This window comes from Dendrobates tinctorius, unplaced genomic scaffold (genome assembly GCF_039654945.1).
Source record: "Dendrobates tinctorius isolate UK_male_01 unplaced genomic scaffold, ASM3965494v1 ptg000005l, whole genome shotgun sequence".
NCBI lineage: Eukaryota > Metazoa > Chordata > Amphibia > Anura > Dendrobatidae > Dendrobates > Dendrobates tinctorius.
This window is the reverse complement of record NW_027361673.1, coordinates 26,397,181-26,419,305: the sequence shown is the minus strand read 5'-3', so window position 1 is coordinate 26,419,305 and position 22,125 is coordinate 26,397,181. Positions and strand designations below refer to the sequence as shown.

Genomic DNA, 22,125 nt, shown 5'->3' with positions numbered 1-22,125 from the left:
ACCCATTGGGGAGAATGCATACTCAGCAGCCCAGATCGAGGGGATCCAGATCCCAAAGATCGTTGGCCAAATGACTCGAGGCCTTTACCAGACGACACCGGCAAGGTGGGCGGCCGCCTACTCTGGTTTCACCACGTCTGGGTCAATGTCGCTCACGATGCATGGGGAAAGGAATTGGTGGCCTCAGGTTACAAAATAGAATTTGTCAGATATCCTCCAAGACTGTTTTTTCTTTCCCGGCTTCCCAGGGTGGATACCCAGGCATGGGCTCTATTGGGAGCCATCAAATCCCTCCAGCACAACAGAGTCATTGTTCCAGTGCCGGAACACGAAAGAGCTCAGGGGTTCTATTCCAACCTTTTTGCTGTTCCCAAAAAGGACGGGTCTGTCAGGCCTGTTTTGGACCTGAAGCTTCCGAACAAATTCATCAGGATTAGACATTTCCGGATGGAGTCTCTCCGTTCAATCATATCGGCCATAGAGCAGTGAGAATACTTGACCTCAATAGACATCCAGGACGCATATCTGCATATTCCCATTTTTCCTCCTCATCAGAGGTTTCTACGCTTCACCATCGGCGATCAACATTTTCAGTTCGTAGCGCTACCCTTCGGGCTAGCCACGGCTCCCAGAGTGTTCACAAAGGTTATGGCAGTTGTCATGGCCACACTGCATTCTCGAGGCAGTGTCGTCTTGCCTTATCTGGACGACCTCTTGGTCAAGGGCCCGTCAATACGGGCATGCGAGGAAAAGGTCAGCATCACGCTAGATACTCTTGCCCGCTTAGGATGGTTGGCAATGCAAAGAAGTCATCATTTGTGCCAGCTCAGAGGATCTCCTTCCTAGGAATGATCTTCGACACTTGCCGAGGGTTGGTAATTCTCCCTCCGGAAAGGGCGCTAGCTCTCCGGCAGGGTGTCCGGACACTTCGCCAACCAGTCCTTCATACCATCCCATCCAGGATGAGGATTCTAGGGAAAATGGTGGAAGCAATGGAAGTGATACCTGTCGCCCAGTTCCACCTTCACCCCCTGCAGCACGCCTTCTTGTCAGCCTGGGACAAGAATCCTTTCACGCTCGATCGGCGGTGCCGACTGTCCTCTCAAGTCAGACAGTCGCTCGGATGGTGGATAACCAGTTCCTCTCTGGCCCAGGGGAACCTTTCCCCCAGATCATTGGCTGGTAATGACAACCGACGCCAGTCTCCTCGGTGGGGGAGCGGTGTTTCGCCACCACACAACCCAGGAACGGTGGTTGCCACAGGAGGCACGCCTCCTGATCAACTTATTGGAGATACGAGCAATTCAGCTGGCTCTGGAGAAGTTTCATCAGTTTTTAGCAGCCCGCCCCGTCCGGATTCAATCGGACAACGCCACGGCGGTGGCTTACATAAATCATCAAGGGGGCACCCGCAGCAGAGCAACCATGCGCGAGGAGGGGCTCATTCTTCAGTGGGCCGAAGCAAACCACTCGGTGATTTCGGCTTTCCACATTCCGGGGCGTGCAAAATTGGGCGGCAGACTTCCTCAGCCGGCAGGGTCTTGCATCCGGAGAGTGGGCTCTACATCCCAAAGTTTTTCAGCAGATTTGTCAACTGTGGGGAGCTCTGGATGTGGACCTGATGGCTTCCAGAGTGAATCCCAAGGTGCCCACATATGTCGCTCAGGCCAGGGACCCGTAGGCATTTGCGGTGGACGCGTTGGTTCTGCCAAGGAACCAGTTTCGCCTCCCATTTCTATTTCCCCCACTGCCACTACTTCCGAGAGTCATCAAAAAGATCAAGACGGAAGGGGTGCCGGCGATTCTGCTGGCCCCAGACTGGCCCCGTGGAGCGTGGGACGCAGATCTAATGTAGCTGCTCACCGACGTTCCTTGGCGCCTGCCAGAGCGCCCAGATCTACTGTCTCAAGGGCCGATTTGCCACCCGAACTCAGGGACCCTGTGTTTGACTGCATGGACGTTGAATCTTGGATTCTAACCCAGGCAGGGTTCGGGAGAGAGGTGGTCGCTACAATGATTAGCGCCCGGAAGCCTGCTTCAGCACAAATTTTCCACCACACCTGGAAGGTGTTCTTTGCTTGGTGTCGCGGCCGCGGTGTTTCTCCGCTGAGATTCTCAATCCCCAACATCTTGGCTTTTCTCCAGTTGGGCTTAGAGAGCCTGGATAGCTCAGTCGGTAGAGCATTAGACTCGGGCTTTGCCCCAAGTTCCCTCAGGAGACAAATATCGGCCTTGTCTGTCCTGTTCCAGTGCAGAATTGCTACCAATTTGCAGTTGAAGACTTTTCATTCAGGGAGTCTCCCACTTGGTACCTCCCTATAAGGCGCCTGTGGACGCCTGGGACCTTAACAGGGTCCTAAGTGTTCTGCAGGAAGCTCCATTTGAACCGCTTCAGGATATCTCTTTGAGGTACCTTTCCTGGAAAGTGGTATTCCTAGTGGCCATCACTTTCATCAGGCGAGCTTCAAAGCTGGCGGCCCTATCCTGCCGAGCTCCGTTCCTCACTTTCCATAAGGATAAGGTGGTCCTCAGACCAGCCCCTCCTTTTCTGCTGAAAGTCGTGTCCTCTTTTCACATTAATAAAGATGTTGTTTTGCCTTCATTTTGTCCAGCACCGGTGCACCGCGTGGAAAAGGCTCTTCACACGCTAGACCTGGTAAGAGCCCTCCGGAGGTACGTGTCACAGACGGCACCCTTTCGTCAGACGGACACGCTGTTCTAGCTCCCCGAAGGGCGCAGGAAGGGACTCGCCTCAAAATCGACCATAGCAAGATGGATTCATTTGACTATTCAGGAGTCCTACCGCATTAGAGGCACGCCGATTTCAGCAGGGATCAGAGCGCACTCTACCCGGGCAGTGGGCGCCTCTTGGGCGCTTCGGCACCAGGCTTCGACGGAATAGGTTTGCAAGGCAGAAACCTGGTCCAGCCTGCACACATTTGCCAAACATTATAATATCCATGCTCAGGCCTCGGCGGATGCGAGCCTGGGTAGAAGGATTCTCCAAGCAGCAGTGGCGCACCTTTTAAATAAGAGGTGCATGTAGCTTGCATTGGTGGGTCAATTCTCCCACCCAGGGACTGCTTTAGGACGTCCCACAGTATCTGTGTCCCCCAATGAGGCGAAGGAGAAACATGGATTTTTGTGATAACTCACCGTAAAATCCTTTTCTCCGAGATGGGTAGGTAGCTGGCTTAGTGATAGAAAACAAAGAGTGGTTATTAATGGTGCATACTCAGATTTGGCCAGGGTTACTAGTGGGGTACCACAGGGTTCTGTATTGGGCTCCCTACTATTTAATATATTTATTAATGATCTAGTAGATGGCTTACACAGTAAAATATCAGTATTTGCAGATGATACAAAACTATGTAAGGTAGTTAACACCAGGGCTGTGGAGTCGGAGTCGTGGAGTCGGAGTCGGTGCTCATTTTGGTGGAGTCGGAGTTGGAGTCGGTATAAAATGGACCGACTCCGACTCCTAAAATATATAATAAATTGGGTACAGTAATTCAATGCAGGATGTGCTGAATATTTTTTCATAGGAGTTTGGGAAAGTTATGAAATGTCCTATAAATGGCTGTTATATTCCTGATCTAAGGCTACATTCACACACAGCGTTTTTCCTGTGTTTTTTGAGGATACGTTTTTCAGCTGCAAAAGCTGATCATCTTTTTAAAAAACTGCATCACCTGAAAGGTTTTTGAGCTCATAGATAATGTTTTCAATAGCAAAAGCAGATTAGAAATCTGCTCTATCTATCCATTTATCCATATCTGTCTATCCATATCGTATCTGTACCAAAAAGAATGAAAACCGGGTAGTACACCAATATATATTCTGTTCTATCTAAATATCTTGATTATTGGATCATAAAAATGATTAAATGTCTGAGGTTCACATTGTACTACAATAAATTTTTCACTTAAATATAAGCAATATGTGTGGGAGTCGGAGTCGTGGAGTCGGAGTTGGAGTCGGAGTCGGTGTAGGGGAAATTGAGGAGTCGGAGTCACAGGTTTGGCTTACCGACTCCACAGCCCTGGTTAACACAAAGGAGGACAGTTTGCAACTACAGACAGATTTGAGTAAATTGTAGAATTGGGCTGAAAAATGGCAAATGAGGTTTAACACAGATAAGTGTAAGGTTATGCACATGGGAAGGAGAAACAGATGCTACAATTACTTACTAAATGGGAAACTACTGGGGAAATGAGACATGGAAAAAGACTTAGGCATCTTAGTTAATAAGAAGCTAAATTGGAGTGCCCAGTGTCAGGCAGCTGCCACCAAAGCAAATAGAGTCATGGGATGCATTAGAAGAGGTCTGGGGACAAGAGATGAAAACATAATTCTCCCTCTGTACAAATCACTAGTCAGACCACACTTGGAGTATTGTGTGCAATTTTGGACGCCAGTGCTCAAGAAATACATTACTGAATTTGAAAGGGTTCAAAGGCGGGCTACTAAAATGATAAATGGAGTTGGTTCACTACAATACCCAGAAAGGTTATCAAAATTAGGTCTATTTCCTCTAGAAAAGAGAAGACTTAGGGGAGACCTAATATATATGTACAAGTATATCAGAGGGCAATACAGAGATCTCTCCAATGAACTGTTTGTACCAAGGACTGTGAAAAGAACAAGGGGGCATTCTCTTCGTTTGGAGGAAAGACAATTTCTGCACCAGCATAGAAGAGGGTTCTTCATGGTAAGAGCAGTGAGGCTCTGGAATTCTCTTCCTGAGGAAGTGGTGATGGCCAACTCACTGAATGAATTTAAGAAAGGAATGGATGCTTTTCTTGTGAGTAACAGTATAGAAGGTTACGAATAACATAATATTATAGGTAGATGGTTGACCCAGCTTAGGGGAAGGAATTTTTTTCCCTATGGAGAAAATTGGCTTCTACTCTGCGGGTTTTTTGCCTTCCCCAGGATCAACCATGCAGAACAACTGCACTAAAAATAGGCTGAACTAGATGGACATAAGGTCTTCCTTCAGCCTTCAAAACTATGTTACTATGAATGGGAGGAATAGAACTAAGCAATAGCATGTGTGAAAAAAACTTGGGTATATTTTAATAGATCACAGACTGCACATGAGTCAACAATGTGATACAGCAGCAAAAAAGGCAAACACAGTTCTAGGATGTATTAAAAGAGGCATAGAGTCTAGATCACGTGAAGTAATTATCCCCCTCTACTCCTCCTTGGTCAGGCCTCATCTGCAATACTGTTTACAGTTCTGTACACTACATTTTAAAAAAGTCATTGAAAAACTCGTGAAAGTTCAGAGAAGAACTTCCAGGATGGTGAGTGGACTGCAAAGTATGTCCTACGAGGAACGATTAAAGGATCTGGGAATTTTTAGCTTGCAAAAAAGAAGGCTAAGAGGAAACTTAATAGATGTATACATACAGTCATATGTTAGTTTGGGCACCCCTATTAATGTTAACCTTTTTTCTTTATTACAATTTTGGTCTTTGCAACAGCTATTTCAGTTTCATATATCTAATAACTGATGGACTCAGTTATATTTCTGGATTCAAATGAGGTTTATTGTACTAACAGAAAATGTGCAATCTGCATTTAAACAAAATTTGACCAGTGCAAAAGTATGGGCACCTCAACGTAAAAGTGACATTAATATTTCGTAGATCCTCCTTTTGCAAAAATATCAGCCTCTAGTCGCTTCCTGTAGCTATTAATGAGTTCCTGGATGAAGGTATTTGTTTCTGTTTATTCCTGTTTACAAAACAATTCCAGTTCAGTTAAGTTTGATGGTCGCCGAGCATGGACAGCCCGCTTCAAATCATCCCACAGATGTTCAATGATACTCAGGTCTGGGGACTGGGATGGCCATTCCAGAACATTGTAATTGTTCCTCTGCATGAATGCCTGAGTAGATTTGGAGCGGTGTTTTGGATCATTGTCTTGCTGAAATATCCATCCCCTGCGTAACTTCAACTTCGTCACTGATTCTTGCACATTATTGTCAAGAATCTGCTGATACGGAGTTGAATCCATGCGACCCTCAACTTTAACAAGATTCCCGGTGCCGGCATTGGCCACACAGCCCCAAAGCATAATGGAACCTCCACCAAATTTTACTGTGGGTAGCAAGTGTTTTTCTTGGAATGCTGTGTTTTTTAGCCTCCATGCATAATGCCTTTTTGTATGACCAAACAACTCAATCTTTGTTTCATCAGTCCACAGGACCTTCTTCCAAAATGTAACTGGCTTGTCCAAATGTGCTTTTGCATACCTCAGGCGACTCTGTTTGTGGCGTGCTTGCAGAAACGGCTTCTTTCGCATCACTCTCCCATACAGCTTCTCCTTGTGCAAAGTGCGCTGTATTGTTGACCGATGCACAGTGACACCATCTGCAGCAAGATGATGCTGCAGGTCTTTGGAGGTGGTCTGTGGATTGTCCTTGACTGTTCTCACCATTCTTCTTCTCTGCCTTACTGATATTTTTCTTGGCCTGCCACTTCTGGGATTAACAAGAACTGTACCTGTGTTCTTCAATTTCCTTACTATGTTCCTCACAGTGGAAACTGACAGGTTAAATCTCTGAGACAACTTTTTGTATCCTTCCCCTGAAAAACTATGTTGTATAATCTTTGTTTTCAGATCATTTGAGCGTTGTTTTGAGGAGCCCATGATGCCACTCTTCATAGGAGAATCAAATAGGAGAACTACTTGCAAGTGGCCACCTTAAATACCTTTTCTCATGATTTGATATACCTGGCTATGAAGTTCAAAGCTCAATGAGGTTACAAAACCAATTTAGTGCTTCAGGAAGTCAGTAAAAAGTAGTTAGGAGTGTTCAAATCAAGAAAATGATAAGGGTGCCCATACTTTTGCACTGGTCAAATTTTGTTTAAATGCAGATTGCACATTTTCTGTTAGTACAATAAACCTCATTTGAATCCAGAACTATAACTGAGTCCATCAGTTATTAGATATATGAAACTGAAATAGCTGTTGCAAAAGCTAAAATTGTTATAAAGAAAAAAGGTTAACATTAATAGGGGTGCCCAAACTTTAACATATGACTGTATATCTGAAGGGATGTCAGTGTAGAGGGATCATCCTATTCTCATTTGCAAATAGAAACTTGAGAAGCAATGGAATGTAACTGAAACAGAGACGATACAGATTAGATATTAGAATAAACTTTTTGACAGTGAGGGTGATAAATGAGTGGAACTGCCACAAGAGGTGGTGAGTTCTCCTTCAATGGAAGTCTTCAAACAGAGGCTGGACAGGCATCTGTCTGACATGGTTTAGTGAATTTCTCGCTGGACATGACCCTTGAGGTCCCTTCCAACTATATCATTCTATGTTTATATGGGGAAAGAGGAAGAGATGGGTGCAGCCACAATATTGGGGGGACTAAGATTTGAAGACAGTTTAAAGAACGAGGAAGGGATGGGTGCAGACACAATATTGGGGGGACTAAGATTTGAAGACAGTTTAAAGAACGAGGAAGGGATGGGTGCAGACACAATATGTGGAGGAGGGAGAAATTTGAAGACAATATGAGGATCAAGGTGGGAAAAGGGGAGACATATATGAAGGGGGCATGGGTGCAGACACAATATAGTGATATAGTGAGTGGGTGAGGAGTTAGTATGAGGAGGGAGGGGGAAATGTGTGAGGGGAATATTGTGAGGAAATGGTAAGGGGGGAGAAAAGTGTTGGTGGGCATAGAATAGAGACTGAGTAGTGTGGGGGGGATTAGCATAGTGGGGCCTGTATGCCAAGAAGTGGTTGTGTGATGAGGGGGCACAGTTTAGAGATTGGACTCTATAGGGTGGACCCAGTATGAGAGGACAGTGTAAAGAGGGGACTCGATATGGAAAGGAGGAGGCAGTGTGCAGGGCATGTACCGTAAGAGGGGGACTCAGTGTAGGGCAGATATTTTTATTCAGGAGCATTATAATGTCACTGCTATTTTTAAGGGCATCATGTGGGTATGTGCTGCACAGGACCGGAGAAGATCGAAGTCTGCAGAGACTAGCTGTTACTGTGAAAAGTCATCATGGCATCTGGACAAAATGAAGAAAAGAAAGCGAAAGACTCCAATCAGAGACAACGCCATCTATAAGGTACCTGGATGTGAAAGTTTTTTTTTTGTGATACTAATTCTCATCAGTACTGTGGTTCCTCTGTGTCTTCAGACCGATGTGATGTATTCCTCTAGTGATCTGGGTTGTGATGCTATGTTTCTGTTCTAATGGGGCTTTAGTGATGTATTTCTATACTGCTGGTGGGTCTGGTTATGTATTCTTAATCCATAACTTTTGTAAGATTACGTGATACATGGCTATGTTAAAGTGTTGTGCCATCTGGCAAGTTAAGGGTTACTATGTTTTATTTGTTAGGAGCATAAAAGTTTGTGGTGAGTCTGTACTCATTCTATGTGACTGCAGAGTTCTGAATTCTCACAATGCGCACTGCACGCTGTCAGGATTCTCTGGTGCTGCCGGTGAGAGTGGGAGGTCACTGAACTGCAATTATGCAAACTTTCATACATGCGGTCACGTGCCGACTAGACATGCATGACCTCTTTCAATGAAAATGAATTTAGCGAGGCCGGACACATCTGAATGTGGCCAGATATATACATATTGCATAGCTGTGCTCACATGACTGTCCACTCTTGCCGTCGACAAGGGAGAATTCTAGAAGTGTGCAGTACATGCGCTGTGAGAATTCAGGAGCCTACTTGTCACAGAGAGTGACTGCAGACTTTCATCTCAAACCTGGACAAACCTTTTAATTATAAAATGAAGCCCTGCAGCATGCCAATCCTAACCGCACGTAATATACTCACTGTCAGAATTCAGCTCTGCAGGTTTAACATCTTTGATATCACTGCATTGACTTAATATTGCTATAATGACCCAAGCTCTTAATTATGTTTAATATGCACAGAGAACCCATAAAAGATAAGTTAAAACAAAGTCTCATTTCCCCAAAAAATGGAATAAAAAGCAGTCTTATGCATTTTAAAATGTCAAAAATAAAGCTACTGCTCATTCTCTCCCCCCCCCTATTTATTTACTCCCCCCAACCCCCTCTGTAAAACTAACTCTTGTACAGCTTCATTGACGGAAGAATAAAAATGTTATAGGTCTTTTATATTGATAAAGCATTTTTTAAGGTGATTTTGCTATTCAAATCTTGTAAAATATGAACATATATACATTCGGTATCATCATTTTATAACCAAGTTAAAAAGTGATGTAATGAAAAAAAAATCAGTATTGCTGTTTTATTAATGCAGTTTAAAAAAAGCTGAATAAAGTGAACAAAAAGTTGTCTATTTTCCCAAAATGGTTCCATTGGAAACTATGAATTAAAATTTATGTATTGCATTGATTATATATGACTTTTAACTGTACTTTCTCATCTAAAAAGTGCTTCTTTTATGTTGTGTGTTTTTGTTTTACCTGTGGACATTGATTGGATCTAGTCTTGAGTTGAAACTTTCAAAAACAAATTGGGCTTTTGACATGGATGCAGCAGTTTCTGAAGTGGAGGTACATATGCTTTGCTTTTTTTCTTCCTATAACAAATATAAATACACCTCTTAAAGGGGTTTTCCACTTTTAGAAAAGTGGTGCACAATCGAATACTAGTAACAATAAAACAAATACAGATAGTACTTGCCCTCCCCGGGTCCGTCTCTGCCTCTTCACCGCTACTTCTGTCTCTGTGTTTTTGCTGCAGCAGTGATATCATTTTGGCTGCAGCAGTGATGTGCCCTGTCGATCACTGAGCTCCGTGCTTGTGCCATTTTCTTCAGCAGATGTAGTGGAAAACCCATCTAAATTATCGTATTTTTCGGACCATAAATCGCACTTTTTTCCCCAAAAATTTTGGGGGGAAGTGGGGGGTGCATCTTATGGTCGCAATATACTTACATCCGTCCATGGCTGGTGCGGGTGCCGCGGGGCCCTGTGGTGCGGTGGTGGCAGCGGGCTGTGCTCCTGTGCAGGGGTAGCGGCTCTCTGTGCTCCGTGGGGGGCTCCGCCGGCATTTCCTCGAAGCCCGGCGGCCCCCGCACATCCGTTTCTGGCTGCTGCCATGTTGCGGTGGCCTCTGGGAACATGGCCGCCGGGAAGATGGCCGCCGGTCCGGGGACGGCGCATGCGCAGGTTCAGATCTCGGGACGCCCCTGCACCGGAGCACAGCCCGCCGCCACCCTCACCCCACAGAGCCCAGCTGCCCCAGCCCAGCACAGCTGCCTCAACCCAGCCCAGCCCACCTGCCCCAGCCCAGCACAGCTGCCCCAGCACAACCCACCTGCCCCAGCACAGAGCCGCCGCCACCGCACCAGCCTGGACCACTGAATGACCCCTGTGACCATTCCTCCACCAGTGCCGGATCCCTTCCCACGTAAGCTGAATTCGGACTGTAAGACGGACCCCCCATTTGACACATAATTATTTTTTTCCCTATTTTACTTCTGAAAATTGGGATGCGTCTTATGGTCCGGTGCGTCTTATAGTCCGAAAAATACGGTAAATTAAAGTTTTGAGTAGATAATTGGTGTTTGAATTTCCATTGTATTATGTATCTTGCACTGTGAGTTAAAGCTTTCCATATAGCTGCATTCACAGTTCTGCTCTTTGTTACAAGCTTTTTGGCACACATTAGACTGTAACTCTTTATACTTACCATAGATTTAGCAAGAAACCATAATTAGAATTTTTGTTAGCTTGCACTTTAATAATAAAAAAACAATAGTTTATCATGTTGCTAATAAACAGCTGAAATAAATTCCAGTGCAAATCAGGCAAGGTGTACACTAAAGGGAATATCTTATGTATTATTCTCTATTAATGAAAGTAAAATGTACAGTTAGGTCCAGAAATATTCAAGTCTGCAGTGACTCTGTGTGACAGCAGGCTTATAAATTCCCCCAGCACACGCATTGTGCGCTGCAAAGAATTGCCAGTTTCTGAGCAAGGACCATGCTTGCGTATGCGTTAGTCATACTCCTAGCCAGAGCCTGTCTATTGGCCGCAGCATTGATTCATACATTGGTGTAGACAGAGGCCGCGCCCACTGGACGCCCATGTCACTAGACTGGGTGGAGCCTCAACCAACACAAGTGCATGGGGCCAGTTCATGCCTACTAGACAAACCCTGGCTGGGTGTATGCATAATGCTTACATCACCACCATTCCCTTCTCAGAAATTGGCGAATGCTCTTAGTGCATGCGGATTGAGAAGTCCGCATGTAGTCACCCGTAGTGACTGCAGACTTGTAAATTTGGACCAGACAACCAGTGCAGACTCTCAGCTTTAATGTGAGGGTATTCACATCCTAAATGGAGTAAGGGTTCAAGAATTAAATCTCTTCAATATGTAGCTGTCTTTTTTTCAAGGGACCAAAAGTAATTGGACAGTTATCTCAGAAGTTCTTCAATGAACTGCATGGGCTTTTTTTCTCGTTAATCCATCATCAGTGAAGCAGATAAAACATTTGAGGCTGATCCCAGTGTGACATTTGCATTTGGAAGCTGTTGCTGTGAACCCACAATATGCGGTTAAACGACCTCTCAGTGGAAGTGAAACAAACTATGATTAGGCTGGAATAAAAAGAAGAAATCCAGCGGAAGAGATAGCAGAAGTGTTAAGACCCTTTTACATTTAGCGATGCACCAGTGATCCCGACCACGATACGACCCGTCAGGATCGCTGGTGCATCGCTAAATGATCGCTAGTGAGCTGTCACACAAGCAGATCTCACAGCGATGCATCAGCGATACAGCGGACGATACTTACCTTTCAGACGCGGCGATCCTGATGTCCTCCCGCCCACCTCCACACGTCGCTCGTCAGCGCCACAGGAAGACCAGCAGGAAACGCCCGACGAGAAATGGAGCTGCGCGAAAAACGACAGACAGCGGGGGAGCCGGTCGGAGGTAAGTATCACACATAGCGATATCGCTAGCGATATCGCTGCTGCGTCACCAAATCGGTGATGCTTTAGCGATATTGCTAGCGATATCGCTATGTGTAAAGCCCCCTTTAGTAGTGGCCAAATCAACAGTTTTGTATATAAAGAAAAAAAAAAAAAATCGTACTAGTGATCTTGGGAACTCAAAGAAGCATTGATGCCCACGGAAAACAACAGTAGTGGATGTTATCAGAATCCTTTCCATAGTGAAAATAAACTCCTTCACAACATTCACCCAAGTAAGAAAAAAAATCACTACAGGAACTATGTATTTCAGTATCTAAATCTACCATAAAGATAAGACTTCATGAGAGTTAATATTACAGAGGGTTCACCACAAGGTTCAAACCATTAATCAGCCTTAAAAACAGAAATCCCAGATTAGACTTTGCCAAAATACATCTACAAAGTCAGCACAGTTGTGGAAAAGCACTCCCTGGACAGGTGAAACGAAGATCATCCTGTACCAAAATAATGGAAAGGATACAAAGTATAGAGAAGCCTTAGGCTATGTGCACACAGAGGTTTTTTGGCTCTGCGGATTTTGTAGTAAAAACCGCAGATAAATCCGCAGGACTAAGTCCTGTGGTTTATCTGCGGTTTTGCCTGCAGTTTTACACCTCATAATGGATGAGGTGTGAAACTGCAGCGTTTCTGCACTAAATAATTGACATGCTGCGGATTGTAAACCGCAGCAGAATCCGCACCGGGTGCACATACCCTTAGAACGGCTCTCACGTAGTGGCAAGAGCCTGTGGGCACCTACCCGATCCCTCGAACTAGGTGCACCCTAGGCTATCCTTGTCCCTTAGATTACCCTGGAAAGGGGAGATGCCAGGGTCTTGTACCTTGCTGTGCACCTATCTTAACCCTTAATTGTTCACTCCACCACCCAGGGAGGTGTGAGACCAAAGTGTATCTGAAAACACTAACCTGACATACAAGGGTAAACCGGCAGGGAAAAAACTACAATCATATAAGTACACTCACAAAACAACAGCGTGGAAAATGGTGGAATAAGAGACCCAAACCAAATGGGAGAGGATAAGGATAAACACGCACACCAACTCCATGCAAAAATCTTTTTAACCCCTTTCTGCCATCCGACGTACTATCCCGTCCATGGGACCTGGGCCCCTATGCCCATGGACGGGATAGTACGTCGGCGCGATCAGCGGCGCCCACCTGGTGAGCGCCGCTGATCGCGGCCGGGTGTCAGCTGATTATCACAGCTGACACCCGGCACAATGTGTCGGGGGCGGTCAAACACGATCGCAGTGTACCGGGGGTTAAAGGGAAGCATCGGCAGGGAGGGGGCTCCCTCCGTGCTTCCCTGAGCCCCCCACGGCAGCGCAATGTGCAGCGCTGCTGCGGGGGACTCCTTTCCTCCAGGCCCCCGAATCCAAGATGGCGACGGGGGCCTTCGGGGGGCCTGCAGGAAGCTGGCTTCCTCAGTGCCTGCAAAGCGCAGGCATGAGGAAGCCTTCTGCAGTGCCTGTGTCAGATCGCTGATCTGTCACAGTGATCTGTGATGTGACAGATCAGCGATCTGTCACAGGACAGTGATGTCCCACCTGGGACTATTTAATAAAGTAAAAAAAAATTAAAAAAAAGTAAAAATAATTTAAAAAAAATCGCCAAATATATTAGAAAAAAAAAAAATATTCCCCCAATAAATCCATTTTTTGGAAATAATAAAAAAAAAACCAATAAAAGTACACATATTAGGTATCGCCGCGTCCGTAACGACCCGCCCTATAAAACTGTCCCATTAGTTAACCCCTGTAGCGAACCCCTTAAAAAATAAAAATAAAAAACGGAGCAAAAAATAATGATTTATTATCATACCACCAAACAAAAAGTGTAATAACGCGCGATCAAAAAGACGCATATAAATATCCACGGTACCGCTGAAAACGTCATCTTGTCCCGCAAAAAACGAGCCGCCACACAGCATCATCAGCGAAAAAATAAAAAAGTTATAGCTCGCTGAATAAAGCGATGCAAAAATAATTATTTTTTATATAAAATAGTTTTCATTGCATAAAACCGAAAAAAACATAAAAAAAGACCTAAATGAGGTATCGCTCTAACCGTACTGACCCGAAGAATAAAACCGCTTTATCAATTTTACCGCACGCGGAACGGTGTAAACGCACCCCCCCAAAAGAAATTCATGAAAAGCTGGTTTTTGTTCATTCTGCGTCCCAAAAATCGGAATAAAAAGCGATCAAAAAATTTCACGTGCCCGAAAATGGTACCAATAAAAACGTCAACTCGTCCCGCAAAAAATAAGACCTCACATGACTCGGTGGGTCAAAATACGGAAAAATTATAGCGCTCAATATGTGGTGATGCAAAAACTATTTTTACAATAAAAAGCGTCTTTTAGCGTGCGACAGCCGCCAAACATAAAAACCGCCATAAATAGTAAATCAAACCCCCCCATTATCACCCCCTTAGTTAGGGAAAAATAATAAAATAAAAAAAATGTATTTATTTCCATTTTTCCATTAGGGTTAGGGCTAGGGGTGTGTTGGGGTAGGGTTAGGGCTAGGGTTAGGGGCGTGTTGGGGTTCGGGTTGGAGTTAGAATTGGGGGTTTCCACTGTTTGGGCACATCAGGGGCTCTCCAAATGCAACATGGCGTCTGATCTCAATTCCAGCCAATTCTGAGTTGAAAAAGTCAAATGGTGCTCCTTCCCTTCCAAGCTCTGCTATGCGCCCAAACAGTGTTTTACCCCCACATGTAGGGTATCCGCCTACTCAGGACAAATTGCAAAACAATTTTTGGGGTCCAATTTCTCCTGTTACCCTTAGGAAAATAAAAAATTGGGGGCAAAAATCTCATTTTTGTGGAAAAAAATGATTTTTTTATTTTCACATCTGAGTGTTATAAACTTCTGTGAAGCACTTGGGGGTTCAAAGTGCTCACCACACATCTAGATAAGTTCCTTGGGGGGTCTAGTTTACAAAATGGTGTCATTTGTGGGGGGTTTCCACTGTTTAGGTACATTAGGGGCTCTCCAAAGGCAACATGACACCCGCAGACCATTCCATCAAAGTCTGCATTCCAAAACGTCACTACTTCCCTTCCGAGCCCCGACGTGTGCCCATACAGTAGTTTTCTCCCACATATGGGGTATCAGCATACTCAGGACAAATTGGACAACAACTTTTGGGGTCCAATTTCTCCTGGTACCCTTGGGAAAATAAAAAAAATGGTGACTAAAAGATCATGTTTGTGGAAAAAATACGAATTTTTTATTTTCACGCCCGGGCGTTGTAAACTTCTGTGAAGCACTGGGGGGGTCAAAGTGCTCACCACACATCTAGATAAGTTCCTTAGGGGGTCTAGTTTCCAAAATGGTGTCATTTGTGGGGGGGTTCCACTGTTTTGGTACATCAGGAGTTTTCCAAACGCGACATGGTGTCCGATCTCAATTCCAGCCAAAAACATCAAATGGCGCTGCTTCCCTTCCGAGCTCTGCCATGCGCCCAAATAGTGGTTTACCCCCACATATGGGGTATCAGCGTACTCAGGACAAATTGCACAATAACTTTTAGGGTCCTGTTACCCTTGGAAAAATAAGAATTGAGGGTGAAAAGATCATTTTTGTGGAAAAAATATGATTTTTTAATTGTATGGCTTTATGTTATAAACTTCTGTGAAGCCCATGGGGGTTCAAAGTTCTCACCACACATCTAGATAAGTTCCTTAGGGGGTCTAGTTTCCAAAATGGTGTCATTTGTGGGGGGTTTCCACTGTTTTGGTACATCAGGGGTTTTCCAAACGCGACATGGTGTCCGATCTCGATTCCAGCCAAAAACGTCAAATGGAGCTGCTTCCCTTCCGAGCTCTGCCATGCGCCCAAATAGTGGTTTACCCCCACATGTGGGGTATCAGCGTACTCAGGACAAATTGCAAAATAACTTTTAGGGTCCTGTTACCCTTGGGAAAATAAAAATTGGGGTGAAAAGATCATTTTTGTGGAAAAAATGATTTTTTAATTGTACCGCTGTACGTTATAAACTTCTGTAAAGCCCTTGTGGGTTCAAAGTTCTCACCACATATCTAGATAAGTTCCTTGGGGGGTCTAGTTTCCAAAATGGGGTCACTTGTAGGGGGTTTCCACTGTTTAGGTACATCAGGGACTCTCCAAACGTGACATGGCGTCCAATCTGAATTCCAGCCAATTTTGCATTGAAAAAGTCAAACGGCGCTCCTTCCATTCTGAGCTCTGCCATGCGCCGAAACAGTCGTTCCCCCCCACATATCAGGTATCTGCGTACTCAGGACAAATTGCACAATAACTTTTGCAGTTCAATTTCTCCTGTTACCCTTGGTAAAATAAAAAAAAATTGAACCTGAAGTATTTTTTTTATGAAAAAAAGTTAGATGTTCATTTTTTTTTTTTTTAAATATTCAAAAAAAATTCCTGTGACGCACCTAAAGGGTTAATAAACTTCTTGAATGTGGTTTTGAGCACCTTAAGGGGTGCAGTTTTTAGAATGGTGTCACTTTTGGGTATTTTCTATCATATAGACCCCTCAAAGTGGCTTCAAATGTGATGTGGTCCTAAAAATAAAATGGTGTTGTAAAAATGAGAAATCGCTGGTCAACTTTTAACCCTTATAACTTCCTAACCAAAAAAAATTTTGGTTCCAAAATTGTGCTGATGTAAAGCAAACATGTGGGAAATGTTAGTTATCAAGTTTTTTGTGTGCCGTATCTCTGTGATTTAAGGGCATAAAAATTCAAAGTTGGAAAATTGCGAAATTTTCAAAATTTTCGCCAAATTTCCGTTTTTCTCACAAATAAACGCAAGTTATTTGAATGAAATTTTACCACTAACATGAAGTACAATATGTCACGAGAAAACAATGTCAGAATCACCGGGATCCATGGAAGCGTTCCAGAGTTATGACCTCATAAAGGTACAGTGGTCAGAATTGTAAAAATTGGCCCGGTCATGAACGTGCAAACCACCCTTGGGGGTGAAGGGGTTAAGGACCGGGGTTATTTTCGCTTTTGTGTTTGTTTTTCGCTCCCTTTCTTCCCAGAGCCATAACTTTTTTATTTTTCCGTCAATATGGCCATGTGAGGGCTTATTTTTTACGGGACGAGTTGTACTTTTGAACAACACCTTTTGATTTTACCATGTGGTGTACTATAAAGCGGGAAAAAAATTCCAAGTGTGGTGAAATTGCAAAAAAAGTGCAATCCCACACTTGTTTTTTGCTTGGCTTTTTTGCTAGGTTCACTAAATGCTAAAACTGACCCACCATTATGATTCGCCAGGTCATTACGAGTTCATAGACACCAAACATGTTTAGGTTCTTTTTTATCTAAGTGGTGAAAAAAAAATCCAAAGTTTGCTAAAACAAAAAAAAAACAACACCATTTTCCGAGACCCGTAGCGTCTCCATTTTTCATGAACTGGGGTCGGGTGAAGGCTTATTTTTTGCGTGCTTTGCTGACATTTTTAATGATACCACTTTTATGCAGACACGTTCTTTTGATTGCCCGTTATTGCATTTTAATGCATTGTCAGATCAAAAAATGCGTAATTCTGGGGTTTTGACTTTTTTCTCGCTACGCCGTTTAGCGATCGGGTTAATGCTTTTTTTTTATTGATCGGACGATTCTGAACATGGCGATACCTAATATGTGTATGTGGGATTTTTTTTTTACTGTTTTATTTTGATTGGGGCGAAAGGGGGTGATTTGAACTTTTAGGTTTTTTTCTTTTTTTTTTTTTCTTTTGGCATGCTTCAATAGCCTCCATAGGAGGCTTGAAGCATGCACAACTCGATCGGCTCTGCTACATATGGGCGATGAGCAGATCGCCCATATGTAGCAGATTTATTCCTGTGCTTTCAGCGCCGACCACCGGGCTCTATGAGACCTCTGGTTGTCCAGGCAACATGACGCCGACCCCCGATCACGTGACGGGGGTCGGCGATGAGCTCACTTCCGGCCCACTGTCAGCTTTGATAGCGGGATTTAACTAGTTAATAGGCGCAGGCGGACGGCGATTCCCCTCACGCCTATTGCGGGCACATGTCAGCTGTTCAAAACAGCTGACATGTCCCGGCTTTGATGCGGGCTCAGCGCCAGAGCCCTCATCAAAGCAGGGGAGATGTCTTATTACGGACTGTGTCCGTCATTTGACATTAAGGGGTTAAAAACTCTCCAACCACTTACTCCAGACACTGAACTTCTTCAGCTCCAAAACAGGTAGTGGTAAACAATCACTGGCAATTCCCAAGTGCCAGTGGCAAGCATATACAGTATATCATACATTTTTTGTAAACATTTTATTCTATATTTTCATGGGACAACACTGAAGATATGACACTTTTTGATGCAGTGTAAACTAGTCAGTGTACAGCTTGTATAAAAGTCAGATAAAGTGAGTACATCCCTAAGTGAAAAGGGCCAAATTGTGCCCAATTAGCCATTTTCCCTCCCTGGTGTCTTGACTCATTAGTGTTACAAGGCCTCAGGTGTGAGTGGGGAGCAGGTGTGTTAAATTTGGTGTTATCGCTCTTACACTCTCTTATTGGTCACTGGAAGTTCAACATAGCACCTCATGACAAAGAACTCTGAGGATCTGAAAAAATAACTGTTCCCCTACATAAAGATGGCCTAGGCTTATAAGAATATTGTCAACACCCGGAAACTGAGCTGCAGCATGGTGTCCAAGACAGTACAGCGGTGTAACAAGGCCAGTTCCACTCGGAACTGGCCTTGCAATCGTCGACCAAAGAAGTTGAGTGCGAGTGCATATGCTTGCCATCATATCCAGAGATTGTGTTTTCAAAATAGACATATGAGTTCTGCCAGAATTGCTGCAGAGATTAAAGAGGTGGGGGTCAACCTGTCAGTTCTCAGACCATACGCCGCACACTGCATGAAAATAGGTCTGCATGGCTGTTGTCCCAGAAGGAAGCATCTTCTAGAGATGAGGCACAAGAAGGCCCACAGAAGAGAAGCTAAGGATATGGATTACTGGAACCATGTCTTGTGGTCCCATGACAGTTATTTGGTTTAGGTCGTGTCAAGCTTGTATGGCGGCAACCAAGTAAGGAGTACACAGACAAGTGTGTCTTTCGTACAGTCGAGCATATGGGAGTGGTGGGAGTGTCATGGTTTGGGGCTGCATGCGTGCTGCCGGCTGTGGGGAGCTACAATTCATTTACAGAATCATGAATGCCAACATGTACTGTGATATATTGAAGCAGAGTATGATCCCCTCCCTTCCGAAACTGGTCGGCAGAACAGTATTCCTTGATAACTCCAAACACACCTCCAAGACGACCACTACCTTGCTAAGAAACTGAGGGCAAACTATGTTTCCAGACCTAAACCCTATTGAGCACCTGTGGGGCATCCTCAAACGGAAGCGCAAGGTCTCGAACATTTATCACCTCTGTGATGTAACCATGGAGTAGTGGAAGAGGATTCCATTGGCAACCTGTGAAGCTCCAGTGAACTCCATGAGCAAGAGAGTTAGAGGTACTCCCATCGCCAAGATCCTATTCCAATATGTAGTAGGTGTCATAGTATTGGCATATACCGCCAATCAGAAATGTAGTCTAGTATTTCTCATTCACTGTCTCTTTCCTCATGTGCAGGCATTACAGGACTTTAGTTATCCATGGTTACGACCACTAGCAACTAGCTAAGGTCCTGCAATGCCTGCACATGAGGAAAGACACATAGCGAATCAGAAGAACTATACTGCATTTCTAATTGGAGGTATTTGCCAATATTATTACTACACCTACTATATATTGGGATAGTTGTCACGCACAGTATAGGAAAGACTAAGTTCAACACGAAGGGAAAGGAAACTCAACACTAGGTAATGGGGGAGTGGTGAACCCTAGGCAGAACTAACGTCACCTTGTCTGCCCTAAGCGTACCTATATAGGTTCTGCACCTATCGCCGAGCAGGATACCTAACCCCTGCCTGACCCTGGCGATAAGCCCTGCATAGGGAAGGACAGGATTGCACTAGTCAATCCCCACTACCACTAAGGACAGATGGGATGCACAAACAAGGGGCGCACTTAGCTTGAGTAGACTCAGAGGAAAACACCAAAGACGAAGCTAGCCAACTGCTATAGCTCCAAGCCTCAACATGGAAATGGAAATCCCAGCAGCAACCTGGGAGTTATAAACACCCCAGTCCAGGTTTGTCAACTAGAGCCGGGGAAGGTTTCCACTAAAGTCAGAAGGACTAGGAAGGAGTCTGCAAAGCCAACCACTGAGACCTTCTGCAGCTAGATTCAGTGCAACTGTCTGCAGCCTCTGATACACCTGTGACAATAGGATCTTGGAGATGGGCATGTGCCTTTAAGGCAATGCTTGAAAATAATGGTGGGCACACAAAATATTGACACTTTGAGCACAATTTGGCTGTTTTCACTTTTGTTGCCAGTGTTTTAGACATTAATGGCTGTGTTGAGTTATTTAGAAGGCACACCAAATTTACAGTTATACAAGCTGTACACTGACTAATTTAAATTGTATCAGTGTCTTTAGTGTTGTCCCATTAAAAGATATATTTACAAAAATGTGAGGGATGTACTCACTTTTGTGATATACTGTATACCAAAGAGGAGTGGCCAACACAACAGCTGAGAAAATTCAAGGTGGAGCGCTCATGACAGACTAATCATCCAAAGAACACCACATCCTCTGTAAAACATGGTGGAGGCAGTGTGATGGAGTAGGCATGCATGGCTCCCAATGTCAGTGTTTATTGATAATATCACTAAAGACAGAAGTAGCCAGATGAATTCTGAAGTGTACAGGGCAAAACTTACTGCTCAATTTAACCAAATTCAGCAAGGTTGATTGGACGGCACTTCACAGTACAGATAGAATACTACCAAAAAATATACTGCGAAAGCAGCCCAGAAGTTTTTTAAAGGGTATTTGTCAGCAGGTTTTTACCATGTAATCTGAGGACCGCATGCTGTACGGCAGGGGTCCCCAACCTGTGGCTCACAGGCCCATGACGTGTGGCTCGCGTCTGCCTGCCAGCTTGGTGCATTAGCATGATGTCTAACAAACCACTATGAAGAGCAGGTCTCCAGATGGTGAATTTTCTGAGTAGCACTGCACTAAATTGCAGATCTGAATGTGCATGTCTGTCCTTGGGGGTTTGGAGATGATTTAAGTATGGTAAGCTGGCGACCAGATGATTAACTATCAGAGGAGGTGCTTGAAACTGGGTGCAGCAGTGTTTTAGCAGTGCCTGATGCAATAATACTGAATGGAGGTACTGTGGGAACCTCTGGAACTTGGTATACTGCCTCGGTGTGATTTCCTTGGAAAAGCTTTGGCTGTCATTATGCCAGCAATGGGGGCTCTGTGTGTCGCTACTGTGAGGAGGGCAGGGGAGCTCAATGTGGCTCATGTCTCTCTTCTCTTAGACCTAAATTTGTCTCGTGACCCTCTCGCAAAGCTGAATGTGGCTCTCTAGGTCAGAAAGGTTGGGGATCACTGATGTAAGGGTTAAAACACAGATTTCAGCCATGCCTCTCTTATCAATCCTGGTTTTGTTTGCTTGCAATGATTGTTTTCTCATCTCTGCTGCATTGCTAAAGCTAAAAATGCTGATTGTGTAAGAACGGCTGCACCCAGTAAACTAAAGGCCCTGTCACACATAGCGAGATCGCTGCTGAGTCACAATTTTTGTGACACAACAGCAATCTCACCAGCGAGATCGCTGTGTGTGACAGTGATCAGCGACCGGGCCCCCTGCCGGTATCGCTGATTGCTGCAGGAAAGGCCAGGACTTTTTGTTGGTCGCTGGTCTCCTGCTGGCCACCATGCATCGCTGCGTGTGACAGGCGGGAGACCAGCGATCTGCTGGTAACTAATGTACACATCGGGTATCCAAGGGACGCGCGTCAATTAGATACCCGATGTGTACGTTAGTTACCAGCTTCCTGCATCAGCGCGCTTGTTACTAACGTGCACAGCGACGCCGCGCTGATCGCTGGTGAAGCTGTTTGACAGCTCACCAGCGATCACATTGATATCGTTGTCAGGATCGCTGGTGAGTCGCTATGTGTGACTCCAGCCTAAGTGATACATCGTTGGATTCAGCTTCTCTTTGCCATCAT

At 44.6% G+C, this 22,125-nt stretch overlaps 1 protein-coding gene across 2 annotated transcripts in view; it reads left to right on the top strand.

Annotated features, from left to right (window-relative positions):
* Window positions 1-22,125, top strand: part of TOPAZ1 (testis and ovary specific TOPAZ 1) — a 314,453-nt gene that overhangs the window by 218,572 nt on the left and 73,756 nt on the right. For both annotated transcript variants that reach the window (XM_073568908.1, XM_073568899.1), the window contains exon 13: window positions 9,485-9,551. In XM_073568908.1, the coding sequence (XP_073425009.1) occupies window positions 9,485-9,551 (67 nt within the window). The remainder of the gene's footprint in view (window positions 1-9,484; window positions 9,552-22,125) is intronic.